The sequence below is a fragment of the Phyllobates terribilis genome, unplaced genomic scaffold, assembly GCF_046119375.1.
Source record: "Phyllobates terribilis strain yellow unplaced genomic scaffold, ASM4611937v1 Scaffold_258__1_contigs__length_2716348, whole genome shotgun sequence".
In the NCBI taxonomy this organism is placed as follows: Eukaryota; Metazoa; Chordata; class Amphibia; order Anura; family Dendrobatidae; genus Phyllobates; species Phyllobates terribilis.
In genome coordinates, this window is record NW_027363018.1 from 948,239 (window position 1) to 973,607 (window position 25,369).

The 25,369-nt window shown below is 52.5% G+C and overlaps 1 protein-coding gene across 1 annotated transcript in view; it reads right to left on the reverse strand.

The window, feature by feature from the left end:
- Positions 1 to 25,369, reverse strand: part of LOC141219259 (SH3 domain-containing kinase-binding protein 1-like) — a 98,086-nt gene that overhangs the window by 14,673 nt on the left and 58,044 nt on the right. The window contains exons 2-3 of the mRNA XM_073666027.1: positions 17,224 to 17,336; positions 3,106 to 3,231 (exon numbers count right to left, since the gene is read on the reverse strand). Coding sequence (XP_073522128.1) covers positions 3,106 to 3,231; positions 17,224 to 17,336 — 239 coding nt within the window. The remainder of the gene's footprint in view (positions 1 to 3,105; positions 3,232 to 17,223; positions 17,337 to 25,369) is intronic.

Below are 25,369 nucleotides of genomic sequence, written 5' to 3' on the forward strand. Positions count from 1 at the left end.
TGGAGGAGTGGCGTTACCTGCTCGAAGGGGCTCTTCACCCGGTAATAATTTACACTGACCACAAGAACTTGGCTTACCTCCAGCATGCCCAGAGACTTAACCCGCGCCAAGCTCGGTGGTCCTTGTTTTTTGCTCGCTTTGATTTTATTCTTCATTTTCGCCCGGCTGACAAAAACATCAAGGCGGACGCCTTGTCCCGATCCTTTCTGGTGTCTGATCTCGAGGAGGAACCGAAACACATCACGATCCCGCCAGAGTAATGCAGGTGGCTCCCGTGAGTCTAAATCGTCTCCCTCCCGGTAAGACGTTCGTATCAGTACCTGATCGGGAGAAGATCCTACACTGGGGTCACTCGTCTAAACTAGCTGGCCACACCGGTCAGAAAAAGACCCTCCAGCTTATTACCCGGCACTACTGGTGGCCTACCCTGCACAAGGACGTAATAGACTTTGTTTCTGCCTGTGTGTCCTGCGCCCGCAACAAGGTTCCGAGACATCTGCCAGCCGGTCGCCTCCTTCCGCTCCCAGTACCTGCTGCCCCCTGGCAGCATATAGCAATGGACTTTATAACTGATCTCCCCGTCTCTGCCGGTTGTACAGTCATTTGGGTGGTCGCTGACCGCTTTTCCAAGATGGCTCATTTCGTTCCACTGCCAGGCCTCCCGTCTGCACCCGAGCTGGCTAAAGACTTTATCCGCCACATCTTCCGTCTTCATGGCCTGCCCCTCCACATCGTGTCGGATCGTGGGGTACAGTTCACCTCACGCTTCTGGAGAGCCACTTGTAAACTGCTAGACGTCACCCTGGACTTCTCCTCCGCTTACCACCCACAATCTAATGGTCAAGTGGAGCGGATCAATCAGAACCTGACCAGTTACCTCCGGCACTTCGTTAATGCCCACCATTCAGACTGGGTGGATCTCCTGCCATGGGCCGAATTTTCTTACAACAATCACGAGAGCGAATCTTCCTCCAAATCCCCGTTTTTTGTTGTCTTCGGTCAGCATCCTCGGATCCCATTTCCCGTCTCCACCTCGGTGGACAATCCGGCTGCGGAATCTCTTGTTAACAAATTTTCCTCCATATGGGAGAGTACCCGATCCGCACTCCTTCTGTCATCCGAGCGTATGAAAAGACATGCTGACAAAAAACGTCTGGATCCTCCTCAATTCCGTCCAGGGGATAAGGTCTGGCTCTCGTCCAAGTATGTCCGGCTCAAGATTCCTTCCTATAAGTTAGGGCCTCGGTTCATCGGTCCTCTGGAGGTCATCAGTCAGATCAACCCGGTGGCCTATAAATTGAAACTCCCGGCCAACTTGCGGATCCCTAACTCCTTCCATGTATCTCTCCTCAAACCTGTGGTACTTAACTCTTTTTCCAAGTCTACAGGTACGCCTCCTGCTCCGGTTTCCGCTGAAAACGAGTTTGAGGTAGAGAACATTCTGGCCACCAAAAGGGTAAGAGGGAAGACCTTTTTCCTAGTAGATTGGAAGGGGTTTGGTCCTGAGGAGAGAACGTGGGAGCCCCGGGAGAACATCCATGCCCCTCTCATCCTAGCTAAATTTCTCTCTGGCTTAAAAAAGGGGGGGCCTAAAGGGGGGGGTACTGTAGCGCCGGCGTCCCTGCCCTCTGCTAGGCAGGGACGCTGTTCCCCTCACCCCTCTGCTCCGAGCCCGGCGTCCTCCTCCCGCTCTGCTGGCAGCGCGCGCTCCTTCCCGGCCACTGTGCTTAGGGCGCGCGCGCGCTCCCTCCCTCTTAAAGGGGCCGCGCGCGCCGTCCTAAGGAGTTCCCGGCCAATGGCCGGAGGACTTCACCATATATAAGGCACCTCCTCCAAAATGGAGGTGCCCGAGCAATGTTGTTGCACTGTTCACTACTCTGCTTCAGCCCTCAGGTCCCGTTGCCAGTTACCTGCCAGATTCCTGCCAGTTTGCTGTCTGATTCCTGCCTGATATTCTGCTTACCTGCCTGCTAGCCTGAGGTCCGACTCCTGTCAGTCTGTCTAAGGACCAGCTTGCCCGCTCACCTGGGAGCGCTCCTCTGCTACCTGCCTGCTAGCCTGAGGTCCGACGGTCTGCCCTCCAACTCCTGTCAGTCTGTCTATGGACCAGCTTGCCCGCTCACCTGGGAGCGCACATCTGCTACCTGCCTGCTAGCCTACCTGGAGGCTCCGCCGTAACGTGCTGTGACCACCTGCCATTCCAGAGACTCCTGCCCGCTCACCTGGGAGCGCACACCTGTTACCTGCCTGCTAGCCTACCTGGAGGCTCCGCCGTCACGTGCTGTGACCACCTGCCATTCCAGAGACTCTCGCTTGCTCACCTGGGAGCACACATCTACCATCTGCCTGCTAGCCTACCTGGAGGCTCTGCCATCACAGGTCGTACCTACCCTTTACCCAGAGACTGCCCCGGTCACTTGCCGTGACCTCCTGCCCGTTCATCCAGAGACTGCCCCGGTCACTTGCCGTGACCTCCAGCCCGTTCACTCAGAGACTGTCCCGGTCACCTGCTGTGACTGCCTGCCCGTCTTCCCTGGTCGCCACCCGCTCCCTTACAAGGACCGCCCCCTTGTATAGTAGCTCAGAGGTTCCGCCTCCCAGACCCGTTACACAATGACAGTGAGCCAGGCCTACGGATCAGAAGAGACACTGGGAACACCAGCAGGTAGGAGGAGGTTCACAGGGCTCTGCTCTGGCAGCCATGGACTACCAATATGGCAGCTGGACTAGGGTCCTACAAATCTTTTTCATAATTTCTAATCAACAAATTATCACCATTCTATGTATGGGTAATAACTTAGTCAAGTTGGACAATACCTTAAAGGATGCAATCTATGATAAACTGGTAAAAATCTACTTCTAGAAAAAGGTTTTCCCACAATTACTTATTTAGCTTTTATAAGGGAAGAGAGTACACCCGTGACATTAGGGACCATCAGCGCAACAGGAAATAGAGCAGCTACAGTAGGCAGCTATATTGCTATACTCCCCGATAAGCATGGATCATCTACACCTTTCCTCCATGGTAAGATTACAGATTGACTTTTAACCCTCCCAGTCCTAATTGTATTGATCCACAACAGAGAGCACGCTCCCCTTACTTACCTGTGATGTAAGACTACGTGGGGCTTTCTTGGATGAGTCTATAAGTCTCTGTGACAGGTGATTGATATCATCCTTGTCATCTTCTGGACTTGGAGAGTCAAAGAAATCAGGACTGGAAAGGGAGGACTACAAAAGATCGTAGTGAATAAAAGTATACTGAATGTAGCAATATTTCCTACATGACAAGAAGATGCGTAATCAGCCAGCCATCTCCATTCTTACCAGCACAGCTATAAAGAGACTCTTGACCGTGTACGGCCAACCCGGGTTCCATTGTTCACATTCCCCTCCCCTTTTCACCCATACCAAATAATACACTGCACCTGTTGACGCGCCCCCTGGGCCATATTCTTTAGGGGAATATCCGGAGCCGGATCAGATGGGAGTTGTAGTCTTCCGAGTGGCTGTGACCCGGTCCGTGCCCAGGGTGTCAAGCTCAGAGTATGTGGCAGTCCTACAGGTGTTATAAAGTTCTTAATGTCGACTACGCCACCCGTTGTATTGCGGTCACTATGGCCGCCGCTGCAGCAGGGTCCGCTGAGGCTGATGGTGTTGGTGCAGCTTTTGGTAGTATAACCCCCAACGGGTGGGGTATAGCCTCAGGGGGTCAGGTGCAGAGGATGGGGGTTGTGGTGGTGCAGCATAGATGTTAAATGAAGACAGAGTCGGGTTGTGCAGTTTAGGGTATTTACTCACTGCTGATGTTCCGGTCACTCCAGCTTCAAGTGACCACCCGAGCCGTGCTGCGTCCACCAGGTCCTGGATTCAGCAAACCCCCAAACAAGTCCGGAGCGTGACCCTGAGCTCTCCTTCTGTCCTTTCCTCTGGCCGTCCCCACTAGTGATCCACCTAGGTCCAGCTCCCTCGGGCCTTCTGTTGGGAGACCCTTGGCCTTGGGTTCCCTGACCCTCCACGTGGTTTGCCTTCGGGGTGGATGTGGTGGGTGGCCGTGGCAGATCCTGCCCACGGCCTCCGGTCTCTGGCTGAGGTGTGCTTTTGCCCCCACCAGTTTGGGATCCGGTACCCTATTGCCGACTCTTCACCCGGGGATTGAATTTGGGTTCTCAGAGTCCTCTCTTTGTCCCCTCTGGGTCTTTCCTTCTCTGCTCCACTCTCTCTCTGCAGGCTCATCTGGACCTCTGCTTCTTGCTGACTCTGACAGACTGACCCTGATCTTTGATGGTGCCCACCTTATATACTCCCTCTATGTGTGAGCTCAGGTGACCAGCACCCAATGAGCTCCTATCTTTACCCAGGCTGCTCCCCCTATCTGCCCCTACACTACTTGGGATGTACCACCCCCTCCCACTCCAGCCAGGAACAGACTCGGTCGTACCTGCACATTTCTAAGTGGGAGTACCGTCGGCCTGCCCCTCGGAAATGGGATGTGTGTAGTGCATGCAGCCTACCGAGCTCAGGTCCACACTCCATCCTTACCCGGGAGTGGAATATCACACCTCTGGGTTGAGGTGCAATACCCCTGTAGCAGCCGAATCCTCAGGGTGCTACATTCCCCCCTGGTAAATCACAGCACGTCCTCGGGCTGTAAGAACAAAACACCACAAAACATACAATTTTTTTTCATATAAACAACATAGTAAAAACATATAAAATATCATATATATATCAGAAAACTTTTCATACAAATAACATTCTCGTCGCCTCTGCTCCTCCTCCGGTCACTGTGCAACGTGTGACCGGGTAAAGTGCGACAGTCTTTTCTTGAAAAACTCGTGGCTTTCCTGTAAAACCAGTAGGGAGCGCTTTAGGACGCGCAACTATATACAAGGGATATGGCCGCTCTCAGTCCTCGGCCAGGTATTAGGGAGGAATGACCGCTCTCAGTCCTCGGTCAGTGGGATTTAAGGGATAAACGGGTAAACAGTTCACACACACTGGTCCCAACGGGGACTATATTAGCAACAGTTCACTGTGCCCCGACGGGCAACTATATACAGCTTGTACTCTGCTGTACTTAACGACGACGTCCTCCTGCTCTTTCTTTATTGTTACCTTTAGCTTCAGACCCGTCCGGGTACTCTTGTTCTTCCTCACACCGCAGCTCCTCCTCCGTCAGGCGATGCACATGGAGGGCGCAGGTTCCCCTGGCACACCCGTGCCGGGTGAAGGTGACCTCGTCCCCGATGTAAAGGTCACGACCTCTGTGTCCCTCCGGTAGGTGGGACTCAACGTCTCTCCTGGTCACGAAGACGTCGCCTAGGGTGCGGTGGTCTCGGATGAAGCCCCACCCATGCTGCATGTTAAACTTGATCACAGTCCCGGTGGTGCGGGGACTATGCGCTGCACGGGGGTCTCTCCTGGCCCGGCTCTTCTGCTCCGCGCTCCTTATTTGAGCTTGCTGTTCCCGGACCCGCCTCTCTCTCCGCTCCCTCTCAAAGACCTTGAGTTGTTGGCGGCAGCACTCAGCACGCTCCGCTGCAGCTGCCCGAGTCTCCTGAGTGAACCCCATGAGATCTTCTCCGGTGGGGTCCCACTCAAATTGGGCCTCTTCTAGCGGGGGCGAGATCCTCTTTACGGGCTTTGGAGCCGGGATCAGGGGTGCACACATGGCCCCAGCCTTCCTCTGCCGTTCCAGTTCATGATATTCCTGGGGCCAGATGAAAGGCTGCCCATCCGGGCACGTGTGTTGGGTAAACAGGTCCTCTCCCAGATGCGGCACTCTTGGTTTTATGGGCGCGGTGGTGGTGGCGCCCGGGTTGCCCAGGCCTTGCGGCCAGGCCTGGGGCACCTGGAAAGTGAAGGGCACCGTAAGGACGGCGGCGCCCTGGGCTACTTGGCCCTGCGACCAGGCCGGTGGCTCCGCGGAGGTAGGGGGCGCTGTTAGTATTGCGGCGCCCGGGGGTACTAGGCCTTGCGACCAGGCTGGTGGTACTTCCTGCTTGGTCACGCTCGGGGTCGAGGCGTGTGGCGTCACAGGGGTCGCGGCTGCGGCTTCCGGTTGAGGCCTAGTCTGTAGCGGTGACGTTGCGGTTACGGGCACGGCAGGGGGTACTTCGGGCTCTGCGACGGGGAGCAGGGGCAGGTACGCGGTTTCCCGGTTTGGGGTAGAGACGTCCCCTTTACCTGCCTCCTTTCGTTCGGCTCCCTTCTCAGCGCCGTCTCCGGCCTTCAGTCCTCCTGCGCCATCCTCAGAGGCGGTCTGTCTCCTCGTCTCGGGTGGCGTGCTCCGCTGACGGGTCTCGGTCTGCTGGGCCATCTCACGGCTCCACTCCGCCAACGTCTCTCGCTGCACCCGGGCCATCCTCCTTGCGAGGCCCTCCAGAGCGGTCTGTGCACACTCCCGGTCTCGGGGGAGCTGTGCTAGGACCTCCACTAGGCCTAGTGGGGTCGTTGTTTCCAGCAGGCTCCTGACCAACGGGTCGGTGCTGCTCTGCTCTCCTTCTGTTGTCTCCAGCAGGCTCCTGGCCAGCGGGCCGGTGCTGCTCTGCTCTCCCTCCTCTGTTTCTAGTGTAGCACCCTGAGGATTCGGCTGCTACAGGGGTATTGCACCTCAACCCAGAGGTGTGATATTCCACTCCCGGGTAAGGATGGAGTGTGGACCTGAGCTCGGTAGGCTGCATGCACTACACACATCCCATTTCCGAGGAGCAGACCGACGGTACTCCCACTTAGAAATGTGCAGGTACGACCGAGTCTGTTCCTGGCTGGAGTGGGAGGGGGGTGGAACAACCCAAGTAGTGTAGGGGCAGATAGGGGGAGCAGCCTGGGTAAAGATAGGAGCTCATTGGGTGCTGGTCGCCTGAGCTCACACATAGAGGGTGTATATAAGGTGGGCACCATCAGAGAACAGGGTCAGTCTGGCAGAGTCAGGAAGAGGAGCAGAGAAGCCCCAGAGAGAGAGAGAGAGTGGAGCAGAGAAGGAAAGACCCAGAGGAGACAAAGAGAGGACTCTGAGAACCCAAATTCAATCCCCGGGTGAAGAGTCGGCAATAGGGTACCGGATCCCAAACTGGTGGGGGCAAAAGCACACCCTAGCCAGAGACCGGAGGCCGTGGGCAGTGTCTGCCACGGCCACCCACCACATCCACCCCGAAGGCATACCACGTGGAGGGTCAGGGAACCCAAGGCCAAGGGTCTCCCAACAGAAGGCCCGAGGGAGCTGGACCTAGGTGGATCACTAGTGGGGACGGCCAGAGGAAAGGACAGAAGGAGAGCTCAGGGTCACGCTCCGGACTTGCTTGGGGGTTGGCTGAATCCAGGACCTGGTGGACGCAGCACGGCTCGGGTGGTCACTTGAAGCTGGAGTGACCGGAACATCAGCAGTGAGTAAATACCCTAAACTGCACAACCCGACTCTGTCTTCATTTAACATCTATGCTGCACCACCACAACCCCCATCCTCTGCACCTGACCCCCTGAGGCTATACCAAACCCGTTGGGGGTTATACTACCAAAAGCTGCATCAACACCATCAGCCTCAGCTGACCCTGCTGCAGCGGCGGCCATAGTGACCGCAATACAACGGGTGGCGTAGTCGACATTAAGAACTTAATAACATCTGTAGGACTGCCACATACAACTGAGTTTGACACCCTGGGCACGGACCGGGTCACAGCCACTCGGAAGACTACAACCCCCATCTGATCCGGCTCCGGGTATTCCCCTAAAGAATATGGCCCAGGGGGCGCGTCAACTTTGGCGTAGTCGGCAGGATTACGTGCCCACAACAACCGGGTACTGCGTGCCTGAAGAAAAGAACGAGTTTACCTCAAAAAGAAGTCTCCTGCCGGTTCCGGAGGGTCCCCGCCATCGGACTCCATCACAGGTCGATTCCAGCCGGTTGTCCGCCATTAACAGCGTTTTCCCGCCATCTGCAGAGTTTCCCGCCACTGGGAGACGATTCCCGCCATTTCCGAAGATTTCCCGCCTTGGGGGAGCGGACGCCATTATGGGCGTGCCAGAGGATGGCAAGAGGCCACCTCCCATCGTGGGCCAGGACCGAAAATGGCGCCAAAAGTGGAAACCGCCCCCACCAACAGAGACTGTGATGCTAGAGGTGTCTGTCAGCGTGAAAGAACTGCCCCTGGAGCTGACAATCACCAAGTGGCCCCGGGACCGCCCTCGAAGTGGGAGGACTGAGAAGAAGAGAACAAAGATGGGTGTCGCTTGGAGCAGTCTGGAGAGAGCGCACCCGGAGGCAAGAAGCCTGGAGAAGAGTATCGGAGGAGCTTACCCGGAGATGGCGAGAAAGCAGAGCAGCACCGGCCCGTTGGCCAGGAGCCTGCTAGAAACAGAGGAGGGAGAGCAGAGCAGCACCGGCCCGCTGGCCAGGAGCCTGCTGGAGACAACTGAAGGAGAGCAGAGCAGCACCGACCCGTTGGTCAGGAGCCTGCTGGAAGCAACGACCCCACTAGGCCTAGTGGAGGTCCTAGCACAGCTCCCCCGAGACCGGGAGTGTGCACAGACCGCTCTGGAGGGCCTCGCAAGGAGGATGGCCCGGGTGCAGCGAGAGACGTTGGCGGAGTGGAGCCGTGAGATGGCCCAGCAGACCGAGACCTGTCAGCGGAGCACGCCACCCGAGACGAGGAGACAGACCGCCTCTGAGGATGGCGCGGGAGGACTGAAGGCCGGAGACGGCGCCGAGAAGGGAGCCGAACGAAAGGAGGCAGGTAAAGGGGACGTCTATACCCCAAACCGGGAAACCGCGTACCTGCCCCAGCTCCCCGTCGCAGAGCCCGAAGTCTATCCTGCCGTGCCCGTCGCTGCAACGTCACCGCCGCAGACTAGGCCTCAAACGGGAGCCGCGACCCCTGTGACGTCACACGCCTCGACCCCGAGCGTGACCAAGCAGGAAGTACCACCAGCCTGGTCGCAAGGCCTAGTACCCCCGGGCGCCGCAATACCAACAGCGCCCCCTACCTCCGCGGAGCCCCCGGCCTGGTCGCAGGGCCAAGTAGCCCAGGGCGCCGCCGTCCTTACGGTGCCCTTCACTTTCCAGATACCCCAGGCCTGGCCGCAAGGCCCGGGCAACCCGGGCGCTAACACCACTGCGCCCATAAGACCAAGAGTGCCGCATCTGGGAGAGGACCTGTTTACCCAACACACGTGCCCGGATGGGCAGCCTTTCATCTGGCCCCAGGAATATCATGAACTGGAACGGCAGAGGAAGGCTGGGGCCATGTGTGCACCCCTGATCCCGGCTCCAAAGCCCGTAAAGAGGATCTCGCCCCCGCTAGAAGAGACCCAGTTTGAGTGGGACCCCACCGGAGAAGACCTCATGGGGTTCACTCAGGAGACTCGGGCAGCTGCAGCGGAGCGTGCTGAGTGCTGCCGCCAACAGCTCGAGGTTTTCGAGAGGGAGCGGAGAGAGAGGCGGGTCCGGGAACAGCAAGCTCAAATAAGGAGCGCGGAGCAGAAGAGCCGGGCCAGGAGAGACCCCCGTGCAGCGCATAGTCCCCGCACCACCGGGACTGTGATAAAGTTTAACATGCAGCATGGGTGGGGCTTCATCCGAGACCACCGCACCCTTGGCGACGTCTTCGTGACCAGGAGAGACGTTGAGTCCCACCTACCGGAGGGACACAGAGGTCATGACCTTTACATCGGGGACGAGGTCACCTTCACCCGGCACAAGTGTGCCAAAGGACCCTACGCCCTCCATGTGCATCGCCTGACGGAGGAAGAGCTGCGGTGTGAGGAGGAAGAACAAGAGGACCCGGACGGGTCTGAAGCTAAAGGAAAACATAAAGAAAGAGCAGGAGGACGTCGTCGTTAAGTACAGCGAAGCAGAAGCTGTATATAGTTGCCCGTCGGGGCACCGTGAACTGTTACTGCTGCTATCATAGTCCCCGTTGGGACCAGCAAGTGTGAACTGTTTACCAGTTAACCCTTAAATCCCACTGACCGAGGACTGAGAGCGGTCATTCCTCCCTATTCCCATTACCTGGCCGAGGACTGAGAGCGGCCACCTTCCCTTTTGTAAATAGTTGCGCGTCCTAAAGCGTCCCTACTGGTTTTACAGGAAAGCCACGAGTTTTTCAAGAGAAGACTGTCGCACTTTACCCGGTCACACGTTGCACAGTGACCGGAGGAGGAGCCAGAGGCGACGAGAATGTTTTATATGAAAAGTTTTATGCTAATATATGTTGTTTTATATGTTTTATATGTTTATGCAAAAATTTGTATGTTTTGTGGTGTTTTGTTCTTACAGCCCGAGGACGTGCTGTGATTTACCAGGGGGGAATGTAGCACCCTGAGGATTCGGCTGCTACAGGGGTATTGCACCTCAACCCAGAGGTGTGATATTCCACTCCCGGGTAAGGATGGAGTGTGGACCTGAGCTCGGTAGGCTGCATGCACTACACACATCTCATTTCCGAGGAGCAGACCGACGGTACTCCCACTTAGAAATGTGCAGGTACGACCGAGTCTGTTCCTGGCTGGAGTGGGAGGGGGGTGGAACAACCCAAGTAGTGTAGGGGCAGATAGGGGGAGCAGCCTGGGTAAAGATAGGAGCTCATTGGGTGCTGGTCGCCTGAGCTCACACATAGAGGGTGTATATAAGGTGGGCACCATCAGAGAACAGGGTCAGTCTGGCAGAGTCAGGAAGAGGAGCAGAGAAGCCCCAGAGAGAGAGAGAGAGTGGAGCAGAGAAGGAAAGACCCAGAGGAGACAAAGAGAGGACTCTGAGAACCCAAATTCAATCCCCGGGTGAAGAGTCGGCAATAGGGTACCGGATCCCAAACTGGTGGGGGCAAAAGCACACCCTAGCCAGAGACCGGAGGCCGTGGGCAGTGTCTGCCACGGCCACCCACCACATCCACCCCGAAGGCATACCACGTGGAGGGTCAGGGAACCCAAGGCCAAGGGTCTCCCAACAGAAGGCCCGAGGGAGCTGGACCTAGGTGGATCACTAGTGGGGACGGCCAGAGGAAAGGACAGAAGGAGAGCTCAGGGTCACGCTCCGGACTTGCTTGGGGGTTGGCTGAATCCAGGACCTGGTGGACGCAGCACGGCTCGGGTGGTCACTTGAAGCTGGAGTGACCGGAACATCAGCAGTGAGTAAATACCCTAAACTGCACAACCCGACTCTGTCTTCATTTAACATCTATGCTGCACCACCACAACCCCCATCCTCTGCACCTGACCCCCTGAGGCTATACCCCACCCGTTGGGGGTTATACTACCAAAAGCTGCATCAACACCATCAGCCTCAGCGGACCCTGCTGCAGCGGCGGCCATAGTGACCGCAATACAACGGGTGGCGTAGTCGACATTAAGAACTTAATAACATCTGTAGGACTGCCACATACAACTGAGTTTGACACCCTGGGCACGGACCGGGTCACAGCCACTCGGAAGACTACAACTCCCATCTGATCCGGCTCCGGGTATTCCCCTAAAGAATATGACCCAGGGGGCGCGTCACTAGCAGGCTCCTGGCCAACGGGCCGGTGCTGCTCTGCTTTCTCGCCATCTCCGGGTAAGCTCCTCCGATACTCTTCTCCAGGCTTCTTGCCTCCGGGTGCGCTCGCTCCAGACTGCTCCAAGCGACACCCATCTTCGTTCTCTCCTTTCGTCTCCTCCCACTTCGAGGGCGGTCCCGGGGCCACTTGGTGATTGTCAGCTCCAGGGGCAGTTCTTTCACGCTGACAGACACCTCTAGCATCACAGTCTCTGTTGGTGGGGGCGGTTTCCACTTTTGGCGCCATTTTCGGTCCTGGCCCACGATGGGAGGTGGCCTCTTGCCACCCTCTGGCACGCCCATAATGGCGTCCGCTCTTCCAAGGCGGGAAACCTTTGGAAATGGCGGGAATCGTCTCCCAGTGGCGGGAAACTCTGCAGATGGCGGGAAAACGCTGTTAATGGCGGACAACCGGCTGGAATCGACCTGTGATGGAGTCCGATGGCGGGGACCCTCCGGAACCGGCAGGAGACTTCTTTTTGAGGTAAACTCGTTCTTTTCTTCAGGCACGCAGTACCCGGTTGTTGCGGGCACGTAATCCTGCCGACTACGCCAAAGTTGACGCACCCCCTGGGCCATATTCTTTAGGGGAATACCCGGAGCCGGATCAGATGGGGGTTGTAGTCTCCGAGTGGCTGTGACCCGGTCCGTGCCCAGGGTGTCAAGCTCAGAGTATGTGGCAGTCCTACAGATGTTACAAAGTTCGTTATGTCGACTACGCCACCCGTTGGATTGCGGTCACTACGGCCGCCGCTGCAGTAGGGTCCGCTGAGGCTGATGGTGTTGGTGCAGCTTTGGATAGTATAACCCCCAACGGGAGGGGTATGGCCTCAGGGGGTCAGGTGCAGAGGATGGGGGTTGTGGTGGTGCAGCGTAGATATTAATTAAAGACAGAGTCGGGTTGTGCAGTTCAGGGTGTTTACTTACTGCAGATGTTCTGGTCACTCCGGCCTTGAGTGACCACCCGAGCCGTGCTGCGTCCACCAGGTCCTGGATTCAGCCAACCCCCAAGCAAGTCCGGAGCGTGTCCCTGAGCCCTCCTTCTTGTCCTTTCTTCTGGCCGTCCCCACCAGGGATCCACCTAGGTCCAGCTCCCTCGGGCCTTCTGTTGGGAGACCCTTGGCCTTGGGTTCCCTGACCCTCCACGTGGTTTGCCTTCGGGGTGGATGTGGTGGGTGGCCGTGGCAGATCCTGCCCACGGCCTCCGGTCTCTGGCTGAGGTGTGCTTTAGCCCCCACCAGTTTGGGATCCGGTACCCTTTTGCCAACTCTTCACCCTAGGTTTGTATATGGGTTCTCAGAGTTCCTTTTTGTTTCCCCTCTCTGGGTCTTTCTTTCTTCTCCTCTCTCTCTCTGGGCTGCTCTGCTCCTCTGCTCTCTTCAGGTTACACTCTGACAGACTGATTGACCCTGATCTTAGATGGTGCCCACCTTAAATACTCCCTCTATGTGTGAGCTCAGGTGACCAGCACCCAATGAGCTCCTATCTTTACCCAGGCTGCTCCCCCTATCTGCCCCTACACTACTTGGGATGTACCACCCCCCTCCCACTCCAGCCAGGAACAGACTCGGTCGTACCTGCACATTTCTAAGTGGGAGTACCGTCGGCCTGCCCCTCGGAAATGGGATGTGTGTAGTGCATGCAGCCTACCGAGCTCAGGTCCACACTCCATCCTTACCCGGGAGTGGAATATCACACCTCTGGGTTGAGGTGCAATACCCCTGTAGCAGCCGAATCCTCAGGGTGCTACATTGTAATTTTCTCTTTGGATAAATTTGGCCACAGCGGCCGTTTTATTAACAAACAACAATATTAAACATATAAACATTATAATAACAAGGGTAAGGGTTCTTGGAGTTAAAAAATTGATCTGGCATAAACCAAACAGTACTTGAACCACCATGTTACCCTCAGCCGTACCACACCAGCTCAAGGGCACCAAAAGCTCCCAGGGTAAAACCCCGTCCAGAGCCCCCAAAATGCCAGATCACCCCCCTTAATCAAGCCAATGCCTGTAACTTGATAATCTCCTTTTTTACCGACACTTCCGTGCCAACTCCAAGAACCCCAACCCCCCCCCCGCCAGCCACTGCGACAAAGACATCATAACACATCACTAAAATTTTTTTTTTTAATATACATATATATAACCCCTCCTAATACACCCTATTAATTAGACCTTCCTGTTCTTCTTCCTACAAAAGCCGCCCTTTTCCAATGCAATTTAAAAGAAACTAACAAACAACCGAAAAAAGGGGTGGGTGGGACTTTTCCAATGCTTTCTTCTCTGAACTGACCGTTTCTCACCCCACCCTTTCTGCTTTATCTATCCCACCCCCTCAAATGCCCGCCCTTCAACCTATATCCAATCCCTATCCTTTTAAGTTCAAATGACACCCTCCTGTCCCCTCCCGGTCATGTGGGGCTTCCATCTAGGTTCCTTGCCTCCAGCCCCCTTCTTTAGTGAAAATGAATTGACTAGAGAACAACACTAATATGTTAGCTAAGTGCTGTGTTGCGCTTTTTATTATAGTCTACCCTTTGGGACCATTTGAGTTTCCTCCATCCCCAGCTTCCTTCTTATTTTCACAGCATTAAAGTGAAGATTGCCGCAGTTTTGTTTTTTTTGTATTCATTTTTTGTTACATCTGGTCTTATCCTTCAGTCACCTCCAGAACTGCACTCACTATTCTGCTCTTACATCTTGTCTTATCCTCCAGAACTGCGGTCACTATTCTGCTGTTACATCTTGTCTTATCCTCCAGAGCTGCGGTCACTATTCTGCTGTTACATCTGGTCTTATCCTCCAGTCACCTCCAGAGCTGCGGTCACTATTCTGCTCTTACATCTGGTTTTATCTGCCAGAGCTGCGGTCACTATTCTGCTGTTACATCTGGTTTTATCCTCCAGAGCTGCGGTCACTATTCTGCTGTTACATCTGGTCTTATCCTCCAGAGCTGCGGTCACTATTCTGCTGTTACATCTGGTCTTATCCTCCAGAGCTGCGGTCACTATTCTGCTGTTACATCTGGTCTTATCCTCCAGTCACCTCCAGAGCTGCGGTCACTATTCTGCTCTTACATCTGGTTTTATCTGCCAGAGCTGCGGTCACTATTCTGCTGTTACATCTGGTTTTATCCTCCAGAGCTGCGGTCACTATTCTGCTGTTACATCTTGTCTTATCCTCCAGAACTGCACTCACTATTCTGCTGTTACATCTGGTCTTATCCTCCAGAGCTGCGGTCACTATTCTGCTGTTACATCTGGTCTTATCCTCCAGTCACCTCCAGAGCTGCGGTCACTATTCTGCTCTTACATCTGGTTTTATCTGCCAGAGCTGCGGTCACTATTCTGCTGTTACATCTGGTTTTATCCTCCAGAGCTGCGGTCACTATTCTGCTGTTACATCTGGTCTTATCCTCCAGTCACCTCCAGAACTGCACTCACTATTCTGCTGTTACATCTTGTCTTATCCTCCAGAACTGCACTCACTATTCTGCTGTTACATCTGGTTTTATCCTCCAGAGCTACGGTCACTATTCTGCTGTTACATCTTGTTTTATCTGCCAGAGCTGCGGTCACTATTCTGCTGTTACATATGGTTTTATCCTCCAGAGCTGCACTCCCTATTCTGCTGTTACATCTGGTCTTATCCTCCAGTCACCTCCAGAGCTGCGCTCACTATTCTGTGTCATCATGTAACAGAATAGTGAATTCTGATCTGGAGGTGACTGAAGAATAAGACAGCACGTCTTATCCTCCAGTCACCTCCAGAGCTGCAGTCACTATTCTACTGTTACTTGTCACTGGTACCTAATCCATAACATGAGAGGTCACATGACCAGCGACCCTTTATATTTGCATTAATAATGAAAATGCAAATTACTAAATAAAACTGAAACATTTAAATACATTATATACAAAATAAATAGTAAGAACACAAGGACAATATTCAGTCCAGGCCTGGGCCGCAGAGCTGACGCTCTAATATCAGACCTCAGTGACCGCTCTGTACTATATACTCCTGTATATCCAGGCCTGGGCCGCAGAGCTGACGCTCTAATATCAGACCTCAGTGACCGCTCTGTACTATATACTCCTGTATATCCAGGCCTGGGCCGCAGAGCTGACGCTCTAATATCAGACCTTGCTGCATAAGGATCTGCATGTAGTTGTGTGCTGGTATCACTATGTGTCTACGGCTGTGCGCCCACATAGCGTTTAAGAGTTTTTTCCGTGTAAATTACGCAGCGCAAACACTTGAAAAACGCTAGTATATATGCCCCCCATGGTCCCCTATGTGAGAACGCAAGTCATGAGCACATGCTGCGTATTATCGCTGCGTAAAAACACGTAGCATGTCCATTAATTTTGCGGTTACGTGGAGTAATCGCCGCCTTATACGTATGTCCATGCCCACCATGTGTATATTGTGCGCTTCAATATGTGTATGGTACCCGGGTCTGGAGGAGAGGAGACTCACCTCCAGGCCCAGGTACCATAAAACCTGTTGTAAAAAAATAATGAAAATAATAAATATCAATATACTTACCCTCTGTCAGCCCACAATCTCCTCACCGCCGCTGCCTCCGGACCCAGAGATGCATTGCGGCAATGGCCTGCGATGACGCTGCGGTCATGTGACCGTGAGGTCCTCACAGGTCCTGCCGCTCTGTATCTATGGGAACAAAGCTACCGGGGAGGAGCGGTGAGGAGACTTATTATTTTTTACATGCATATGCAGCATCAATAGTAAAAAGTTGGTCACACTTGTCAAGCACTATGCAGTGTGACCAACCTGTCAAGCACTTTTCCAAGTGATGCTAATATCGCTTGGAAAGCTCTTGACAATGTGCATGCTAAAATGCATGCAAAAACGCTGGATTTGCGCTTGTGTTTTGCAGGAAAACGCATGTGAATTAGGCTTGTGCTTTCCCGCAGCAGGGGGATGTGGAAATGATGCAGAAATTTCTGCTTAATTTACGCAAAGTGGGCACATAGCCTAATATCAGACCTTGCTGCATAAGGATCTGCATGTAGTTGTGTGTTGGTATCACTTTGTGTCTACAACAAAATGGCTCCTCACTGTGAGAGATCCTAATTCCTAAACTTCATTGTCTCTTATCCATTTGTAAACACCCAGAAAGGGAGGGGGGAGGAGGAGACATCAGACATGGAGCAAATCCAGCCCAGATTTTCAGCAGTCGTAATGCATGCCAGCTCTACACAAGGTTTTCATGCCAAATTTCAGTAGCGGCTCCCCCTAGTGTTTCAAAGTGGAACATGTCAAACTTTTTAAATTATTTTTCATATTTTAGTCCATTAAAAAAATATGATAATATTGGAGAAACGAATCAAAACAATAATACTTTACGTTTTCGCAAATGTTGAAAAAAATTTTTTTTTGATGGCACCTTCCCTTTAAGGCATCTGTACTCATGAGAAGTCTTTACACTCCTTGAAAATTGCACGTGTCTATACATTTAGCAGCTGGGTTCAGGAGAGTGACGACTTATAACCAGGACAAACAGAATAATGAGAAGAATGTATAAGGCTGGGTCTGTCAGTGGTGTAAAGTGATCCCTGCCGCTCAGGTCTCCTATTCTGTAGGACACTTCTGTAGATTGCATTATAGGCCGTCCCTTAGTCATGAGCAGCATTTAGTTGTGTGGAGCATGAATTGCGGCACATACATACGACGTCAGAGACTGGGAAGGTGGACGTCTCCCGCTGGATTTAGGCCTTGAAGCAGTAGGAGGACTAAGTTTCTCTCCAGTTGACACAAGGGAATCAAAGCCTTCAACATCTAACAGATAAAATACAGATATGGCAACAAATGTATCAACTAAGTGACATCTCTTTCTCTTCAAGTTAGATACGGTCAAACAGCTTCTCTGTCTTATACACGGGCATTTATTCTTTTCATCAGTATTATAAGTACTCAGTCGACTTCCCCAGAAATATAAAGAACCAGGAGGAACTTCTGTTCTATGATGAGATCGGCCTCGTGTTATAGATTTACTCCATTCAGGAGCAGAGGTTTCCCACAACGTAGTGATCTACTGCCATGAAGCTTCTACACTATTCTAATCATTGTATCCTGGGTTTTTATATGTATTGCTTGTATAAATAGGATTTCTAGTTGTAATGATGTACGTTAATCTATAACTGCTGGGCTACCGATGACCAACACAGACTAAAATACATCACATGCCGAAATTTCAACTTATTATCTGTCCCATCTACCCAGTTCTTTGCACAAAAGAACACAGCCAATAAATGGCCAAGGATGGTAAAAAAAGGCAGAATTTTACATTTGGCCAACAGTTTCTGATGCCAATTTCAGTGGGCTAAAAACCACAAAGCACTTTTATAAGACGTGATTTACTGTCATTCATAAGAATTTGCAAATAAAATGGTGAGCAAAAACAGATTGAAACTGAATGAGAGCGGCACTCACCACTAGTACATGAAAGTACAGCACTTTATTGTGGTTGTCACATGAGGAGACATAAAGACATAAATAAGCGACAGCTGTTTCACGTAAACTACGCTTTTTCCGGCTGAGCCTAAAGAAGTGTAGTTTATGCGAAACAGCTGTCGCTTACATTCCTCTTTATTCAGGCTCGGACTGGCCCATAGGGCAGCAGGGAAATCCTCTGGTGGGCCCCAACTCCACTATATGGGCAGTACTAGGCATAATTCACTTGGAACAGAAAAAAAAGCAGCATACCATCATTCATTCACCAAAATACACAGTTTATTATTATATAGAGGTATAGGGAAATTTGTGAACAAGGGTAGTGTAATATTTGCATGCAGTTGAAAAGTGGGTCCCCCAAAGTCAATGTTACTGGTGGGCCTTTGGCACCCCAGTCCGACACTGTCTTTATGTCTCCTCATATGACGACCACAATACTGTGCTGTATTTTCACGTATCAATTGTGAGTGCCGCTCTCATTCAGTCTTTCATGCTGTTTTTGCTCATAATTTTGTACTGTTTTATCTCAAGATGAGCACCACTATATCTGGCAATCCGCTAGTTATGCTTGCCCTAATGCATTCCTGGAGGGTGTGTTAGCAGCACCCGAAATTCTGCTAATCTGTTATTTATTGGTCAAATAAAATGGTGCACAACATAAATTGAATTAAAGGGCTTGTCCCGTGATTTATTTTCAGGAGCGCACCGCTCTCCAGGCTCACAGCTACCTACTTGCTAAGAAGCAGTGCGCTCCTGCTTGATTGACAGTTCAGGCCAGATGTGAATCTAGTGTAGCACCCTGAGGATTCGGCTGCTACAGGGGTATTACACCTCAAGCCAGAGGTGTGGTATTCCACTCCCGGGTAAGGATGGAGTGTGGAACTGAGCTCAGTAGGCTGCATGCACTACACACATCCCATTTCCGAGGAACAGACCGACGGTACTCCCACTAGAGAAATGTGCAGGTACGACAGTGTCTGTTCCTGGCTGGAGTGGGAGGGGGGTGGAACATCCCAGTAGTGTAGGGGCAGATAGGGGGAGCAGTCTGGGTAGTGCTAGGAGCTCATTGGGTGCTGGTCACCTGAGCTCACACATAGAGGGAGTATATAAGGTGGGCACCATCTTAGGACAGGGTCTTTTGCAGAGTGAGGTCAGTCTGTCAGAGTTGAGTCAGAGAAGCAGAGCAGAGGAGAAGAGCAGCTCCAAGGCCAAGAGAGAGAGAGAGGAGAAAGAAAGACCCAGAGGGGGAGAAAGAAGGAACTCCAAGAGCCCAAATTAGACCAGAGGGTGAAGAGTTGGCAACAGGGTACCGGATCCCAAGCTGGCAGAGGCTACAGCACACCTTAGCCAGGAACCGGAGGTCGTGGGCAGGACCGATCTGCCACGATCACCCACTAAATCCACCCAGAAGGCAGACCAGGAATAGGGTCAGGGAACCCAGAGACAAGGGTTTACCACCAAGAGGCCCGAGGGAGCCGGACATAGGTGGATCCCTGGTGGGGAAGGCCAGAGAAGAGGACAGGACAGAAAGGGAGCTCAGGACCACGCTCCAGAATCACCTGGGGGTTGGCTGAGTCCAGGACCTGGTGGACGCAGCACGGCTCGGGTGGTCACTTAAGGCCGGAGTGACCAGAACAACTGCAGTAAGTAAACAAACCCTGAACTGCACAGCCCGACTCTGAGTCTCATTTCCATCCTCGCTGCACCACCACAACCCCCATCCTCTGCAACTGACCCCCTGAGGCTATACCCCTCCCGTTGGGGGTTATACTACCTAAGCTGCACTCACATCATCAGCCTCAGTGGACCCTGCTGCAGCGGCGGCCTTTTGACCGCAAATCAACGGGTGGCGTAGTCGACACAAAGAACTCTAATAACATCTGTAGGACTGCCACACACTGAGTTTGACACCCTGGGCACGGACCGGGTCACAGCCACTCGGAGACTACAACCCCCATCTGATCCGGCTCCGGGTATCCCAAACAGCACTGGCCCAGGGGGCGCGTCACTAGCGCTCCCTGATGTTATATGAGGCAGCATTAAAGAAGTGCAGTGGTACTGAAGCTGGCCAGAATCGGAACTAATAGCAAGTTCCAAAGATCCTGTCCAGTTTCAGTGCCGTGTTTGCAAGCTCACTATGTAAGAGCTTGTAAGTGCATCTTTAGCCACTGCTACTGTCTAGGCTATGAACAGTAAACAATAAAAAAATGCAATTTTAATTATCAGGGGGCAGATATTAAAGGGAATCTGTCAGCCCAATCTGACATTATAAAACAAAACCCTGCAGGGGATATAGTCACTCGAAAAATTACACCTATAGTTCCAAATCCTGCCTCTATTCTGCAGTAATTGAAGCTTAATCAAATAAGCAAATTAGGGAGCTTGATGCATCCTTAGTGTGACCAAGAGGCTCTGCAAACCGATCTCCCACTGATTTTGCACCCTCACTGGTGACTGTCAGCCTGAGCTTTTTCTGCAGACAGTTCTAGCTCCAGGCAAGGCAGCGCTGTCGATCACTAATGAGGGAGGCGGGGCATGCAAAACCAGTGTACGGAACGGTGCACTGAGCCTCTAGACCACTCTAAGGGTGCACAGTGAACTATAATAAGCATATATGATTACAGAGAATCTATCAGCAGGTTTTTGCTATGTAATGTGACAGCCGCATGATGTAGGGACAGAGACCCTGATTCCAGCAATGTATAACTTAGTTACTGGGTCCAGCACTTATGATAGAGTCACAATTTTCTCTGCTAAAGGTCTAGCAGACCTTGAAATGTTGAGCCCTATGTAATCCAGCCCATACCACTGATTGTACACAGAAAGCTGCCAATGTATATTGACAAAAAGCTGCCATTCAATGTTGGGGTGTGTGGATGGCCTAGGACAGGGTTCCCCAACTCCAGTCCTCAAGGCCCACCAACAGGTCATGTTTTCAGGATTTCCTTAGTATTGCACAGGTGATGTAACTATTGCCTGTGCTGATGATGGAATTATCACCTGTGCAATACTAAGGAAATCCTGAAAACATGACCTGTTGGTGGGCATTGAGGACTGGAGTTGGGGAACCCTGGCCTAGGAGGCATGCGGGCAGCTTGTCCTATAGTGATAATCTCCTGCTGATAAAACTCTGATTGTACTGAAACAGCAAAACACAGTCCAGTAAGTGACACATCGTTGGAATCAGGCTCTCAGCCCCTACATCATACTGCTCTCAAATTACAGAGCAAAAACAGGTGACAGATTCCCTTTAAACTTCAGTTTCTCAAGAAAAGAGGCAGTGATTTGTACCACTAAATATATCTACCCGTCTATGTGCTAAGTTTATATTGTCAGTTTGAGCCGCATTAAATAAATAGTAAATTAGAAAGTTGCTTGTTTTTACAAGCGCTTTCCAATTATACCTGACTTTGAAGATGGGAATAACCCTTAAAATAGATAGAAGTTATTACTTGTGGTTGATGCTATATTTTAAAACATTTTTAAAGGGTTCATTATTGCATGAATGTAGGATTTTGTATGTTCTCCCTGTGACGCCTCTTCTCGGAAGCCCTTTTCTTTACCCTGGGAGATGGGGGACTCGGAGTCGGGTCCTAAGATGGAGAGATGGGGTGCAGCCGTGGCCCGGACCCGCTCCGTGCTCAGGGCCGTCACAATTTAAAAGGGATGGTATGGGCTTATCCGGGTTGAGTGGCTGATTACAACTACGCCACCTGTGGCACCTGGTGAAGGCCACCAGCGCTGCCGCAGTCCGCTGAGGCCTGGTGTTAGGGCAGCTGGCGTTGTTACTACTCCCCACAGGCGGAGCAAGGCCTCAGGGCAGAGAGACAGGACGGAGGCGGGGTAGTAGTCTAGAAAGTCTGTGTCGTGCTGTGTAGCGCCGATTAAAGAAAGTCCGGAGGCCATAGGGGTGAACTTCCAAGGCTTTACTCACATAAGAGATGGCAGAAGGAAGGCGACTCCCTGCTCCTCGCGGAGTTCTGCGGCCACCAGGGACGGGGGTCCGACAACCTCCGAGCAAGTCCAGTGTTAAATCAGGATCCTGCACCAGAGTTTTCCTAGACTTCAGACCCGGTCCTTTCCCGTCTGTGTGTGAGTGGATAGGCCGGGTCTCCCTCTGAGCTCTTCTCAGAAAAAGGGTACGGGTGGCAGCTCCGCTCCTTCCGATACCCGGTGGGATCCTCAGGGCCTACCGGGCTTACCGACCAGGACGTGGAGTAGCAAGTTCGGGTGTCGGGGGCCGGTACCCCTCTTGCAGCCGGACTCCCTCTGAATATATCAGGTGGGCGAGGACAGGTGGCGTCTACCGCTCCGTCTGCATCCTCCCTGGGATCCATTTGCCATGGAGCTACACTCTTAAGCTCCGGGCCTTCTTGGTCATGATCCTTGACCGGGCTGAGACGTTCATCATCTCCAGTCGTCCCAAGGCCAAGGTACGAGGGCTGTGTCTCCATCCGCTGCAAGTCCACACAGGATCCACACTCAGGGTCGGAGATCACAGTGTTCACAGTTCCAAGACTGATCAAAGACCAAAGGACCTCCCAAAAGACCATGAACCAAGATGGCTTTTTACTAAATATGAAATTTAAAGTGTCACTAAAATGTGAGTCCTCCACCCTCACCCACTAAATGGTTCCCCTAACTCTTGGTTCCCCAATCTCCCTGTAACCAGGAGGGCAGCACATAGTGCATTCTAGCCCCCTCTGGTGGGAGAAGTGTGGTGTTGGATGTGAAGGAAGGGTCCTGACCATCGCACTGTTCTTACCTCAGAGGAGGAACACTACACTCCATTAGAGAAGTGCAGCATTCCTGTGGCGGTCGAACCCTCAGGGGCGCCACATCCCCGTGTTCGCATGGGTTTCCTCCCACACCCCAAAGACATATTGATAGGGGATCTAGATTGCTAGCCCCCAATGTGGATAGTGTTGATAATGTCTGTAAAGAGCTGTGGAATTAATGACGCTCTATAAGTAAAATAAAAAAAAAGTTCACATGTTGCAGCTGCATTGCATTTTTTTGCCATTTCTATCTCGATTGCAGCAACAAAAAAATGAAGAAAACCCTGCAAAAGCAAAGTGTGAATGCAGCCTTAAATTCAAAATCAATGTCAGCTTTCACATATCTACAACAATCTTGCATTCAAAAACTCATATCCCAAGATAAACTTGTCCTGTTTCACAGAATATACCCATATCTTGTAAAATGCTACAGGCAATAAGAAAGCAAACCAAAAACTATCAGCAAGGAGGGGGCTGGAGACAGCACAGCTAGGGGGAAGCCACCCATGACCGGGATTGGTCTGGAGGTTTCACCCCCCCCCCCTTTTGAATGAGGCAGCCTTGGGGATTGGATAATGGGAAGTTGGGGGGTGGGTAGTGGGAGAGGCGCATATATAGGGAAAAGTGTGGGAAAACCGCCATTCCCTGAGGAGCAGCAGAGTGATTTACCCAGAAATGGCGTCCGTCGAATCCCTGGTGGGCCAGCTCAGAGACGTCGCCATGACAACAGGGAGGCAAGCATCTGCGGGCAGGCAGCAGTCCAGGGAACCACTGCTGCCTGGCTCACATGGACGACGCGGAAGGTAAGGAGCGGCGGGTAGCGACACCGCTCTGCCTGGCAGCGTCCAGGCCTGTGCGTCTGGGTCTGGTTGCCGGAGGAGGCCCAGAGCTGCATCCAGGAGTGCAAGACGGTCTGGCGGGAGGCGATCGTCGGGGAGAAGCCAGTCTGCAGCATCCGTGACCGTTCAGGTCCCCCCTGGTGACGCAGAGGCCAGGGGCGCGGGCCTTGAGTGGCGAATGGACACAGAAGGGTCCGATTCCAGCAGTGACCGTGACGGAAGAGGTGATCGTCAGGACTCAGGAATTCCGGCTGGTGGGAACACAGCACCTGCGCAACTGCGTGAGTATGATTCTATGTCTTGTTTGTCGCCCGCAGGGGCTGTTTTGCTAAGGGGAGGTAGTGGTCAGTTTGTAGGGCCAGGGGGGAGGAGTTTAGGTGGTCCCGGGGGTGCAGAGGTATCGGGGATTAGGGATATCTTGCATAGCATGTCACAGATTTTGCTTAGAATGGAGAGAGGTGCAGCGGGTGGGGCAAGGCCATCCCCCGTAGGAGCTTGGTTACCAGGCCAGGAGGTGTTGCTGCAATCCAGTTGCGTTACGGTAGGGTCTGCGGCGGGCACAGAGGTAGCATCTACGGGCGTTTCAGTATCGGTTCAGACGGAAAAGGACAAGGGCGATACGGTGAAGCTGGATGATAGGGCAAAGGGTGAGGTGTATGTGTGCTTCGAGGGGCCACTGGGGGCACATTTAAAAAAAGTGGTGAAGGAGAAAATTTGGCGTGATGAATATGTCAAAATTTTCTCCCTCCTTCCCTTGGAGAAGTTTAATTTAGACAAGGGGAGGAAGGATAATAGCAAAAAGGAAGAGGAGGAGAAGCGCAGGTGGCGCATGATCCCTCAGAGTTTTGCAAATTGGCTTCAAGCATTCGCTATATTGGCCGGTGTCATTGGGGAAAAGTATCCTGAAAATTGCTCGGGTCTATTCTGTTACTTAGACGCGATTGGGGAAGCGCATCGTACTTACGGGGGATAAACATGGCTGAGGTACGACGAGCAATTCAGGCAGAGGAAGGCGGTGCGGCCTGAGATTAAGTGGGACCAGAAAGATTTTGGCCTTTTGTTAAAAGTGATGGCCCCTGCTAGATACGGGCAGTCCTTTCACCGGAGCGGGGGAAGCGGGAGTCAATCGCCGGGACAGGGGGGAGGTAGTCAGGGAGCACAGGGAGGAAAAGAGAAGTCGGGAACGTGCTGGCAATTTAATGATGGCCAGTGCAAATAAGGGAACAGCTGTAAGTTCAAGCACGTTTGTTGCCATTGCAACTGGAGCTCCCATGGGGCTGCAAAATGCTTCAAAAAAGGAAAAGGAAGGATGTCGTGGGTACCGGTCAAAGGGGTTGACTCCAGTGAATCTGCTAGGGATGGCCCCCTTTCTAAGTAGATATCCCGATCAATCGAAGGCCAGGATTATTAATGATGGTTTTTTGGAGGGTTTCAGGATCCCGCCTCCTGACCATACGGTTCCATTCTCTGTTAAGAATTTGAGGTCTGCTTTGTTGCATCCAGAGGTTGTCGGTGTTAAGTTGGTAAAGGAAGTGGAGTTAGGTCGTATGGCGGGGCCTTTTGATAGTCTACCGGTTGAAGGCGTGATCATTTCTCCTTTGGGGGTAGTGCCTAAGAAGGAGCCAAATAAATTTCGCCTGATCCGGCATTTGTCGTACCCAAAAGGTTGTTCGGTCAATGACGGTATAGCGCCGGAATTATGTTCGGTTGAATACACATCATTTGATGCGGCTGTGTCATG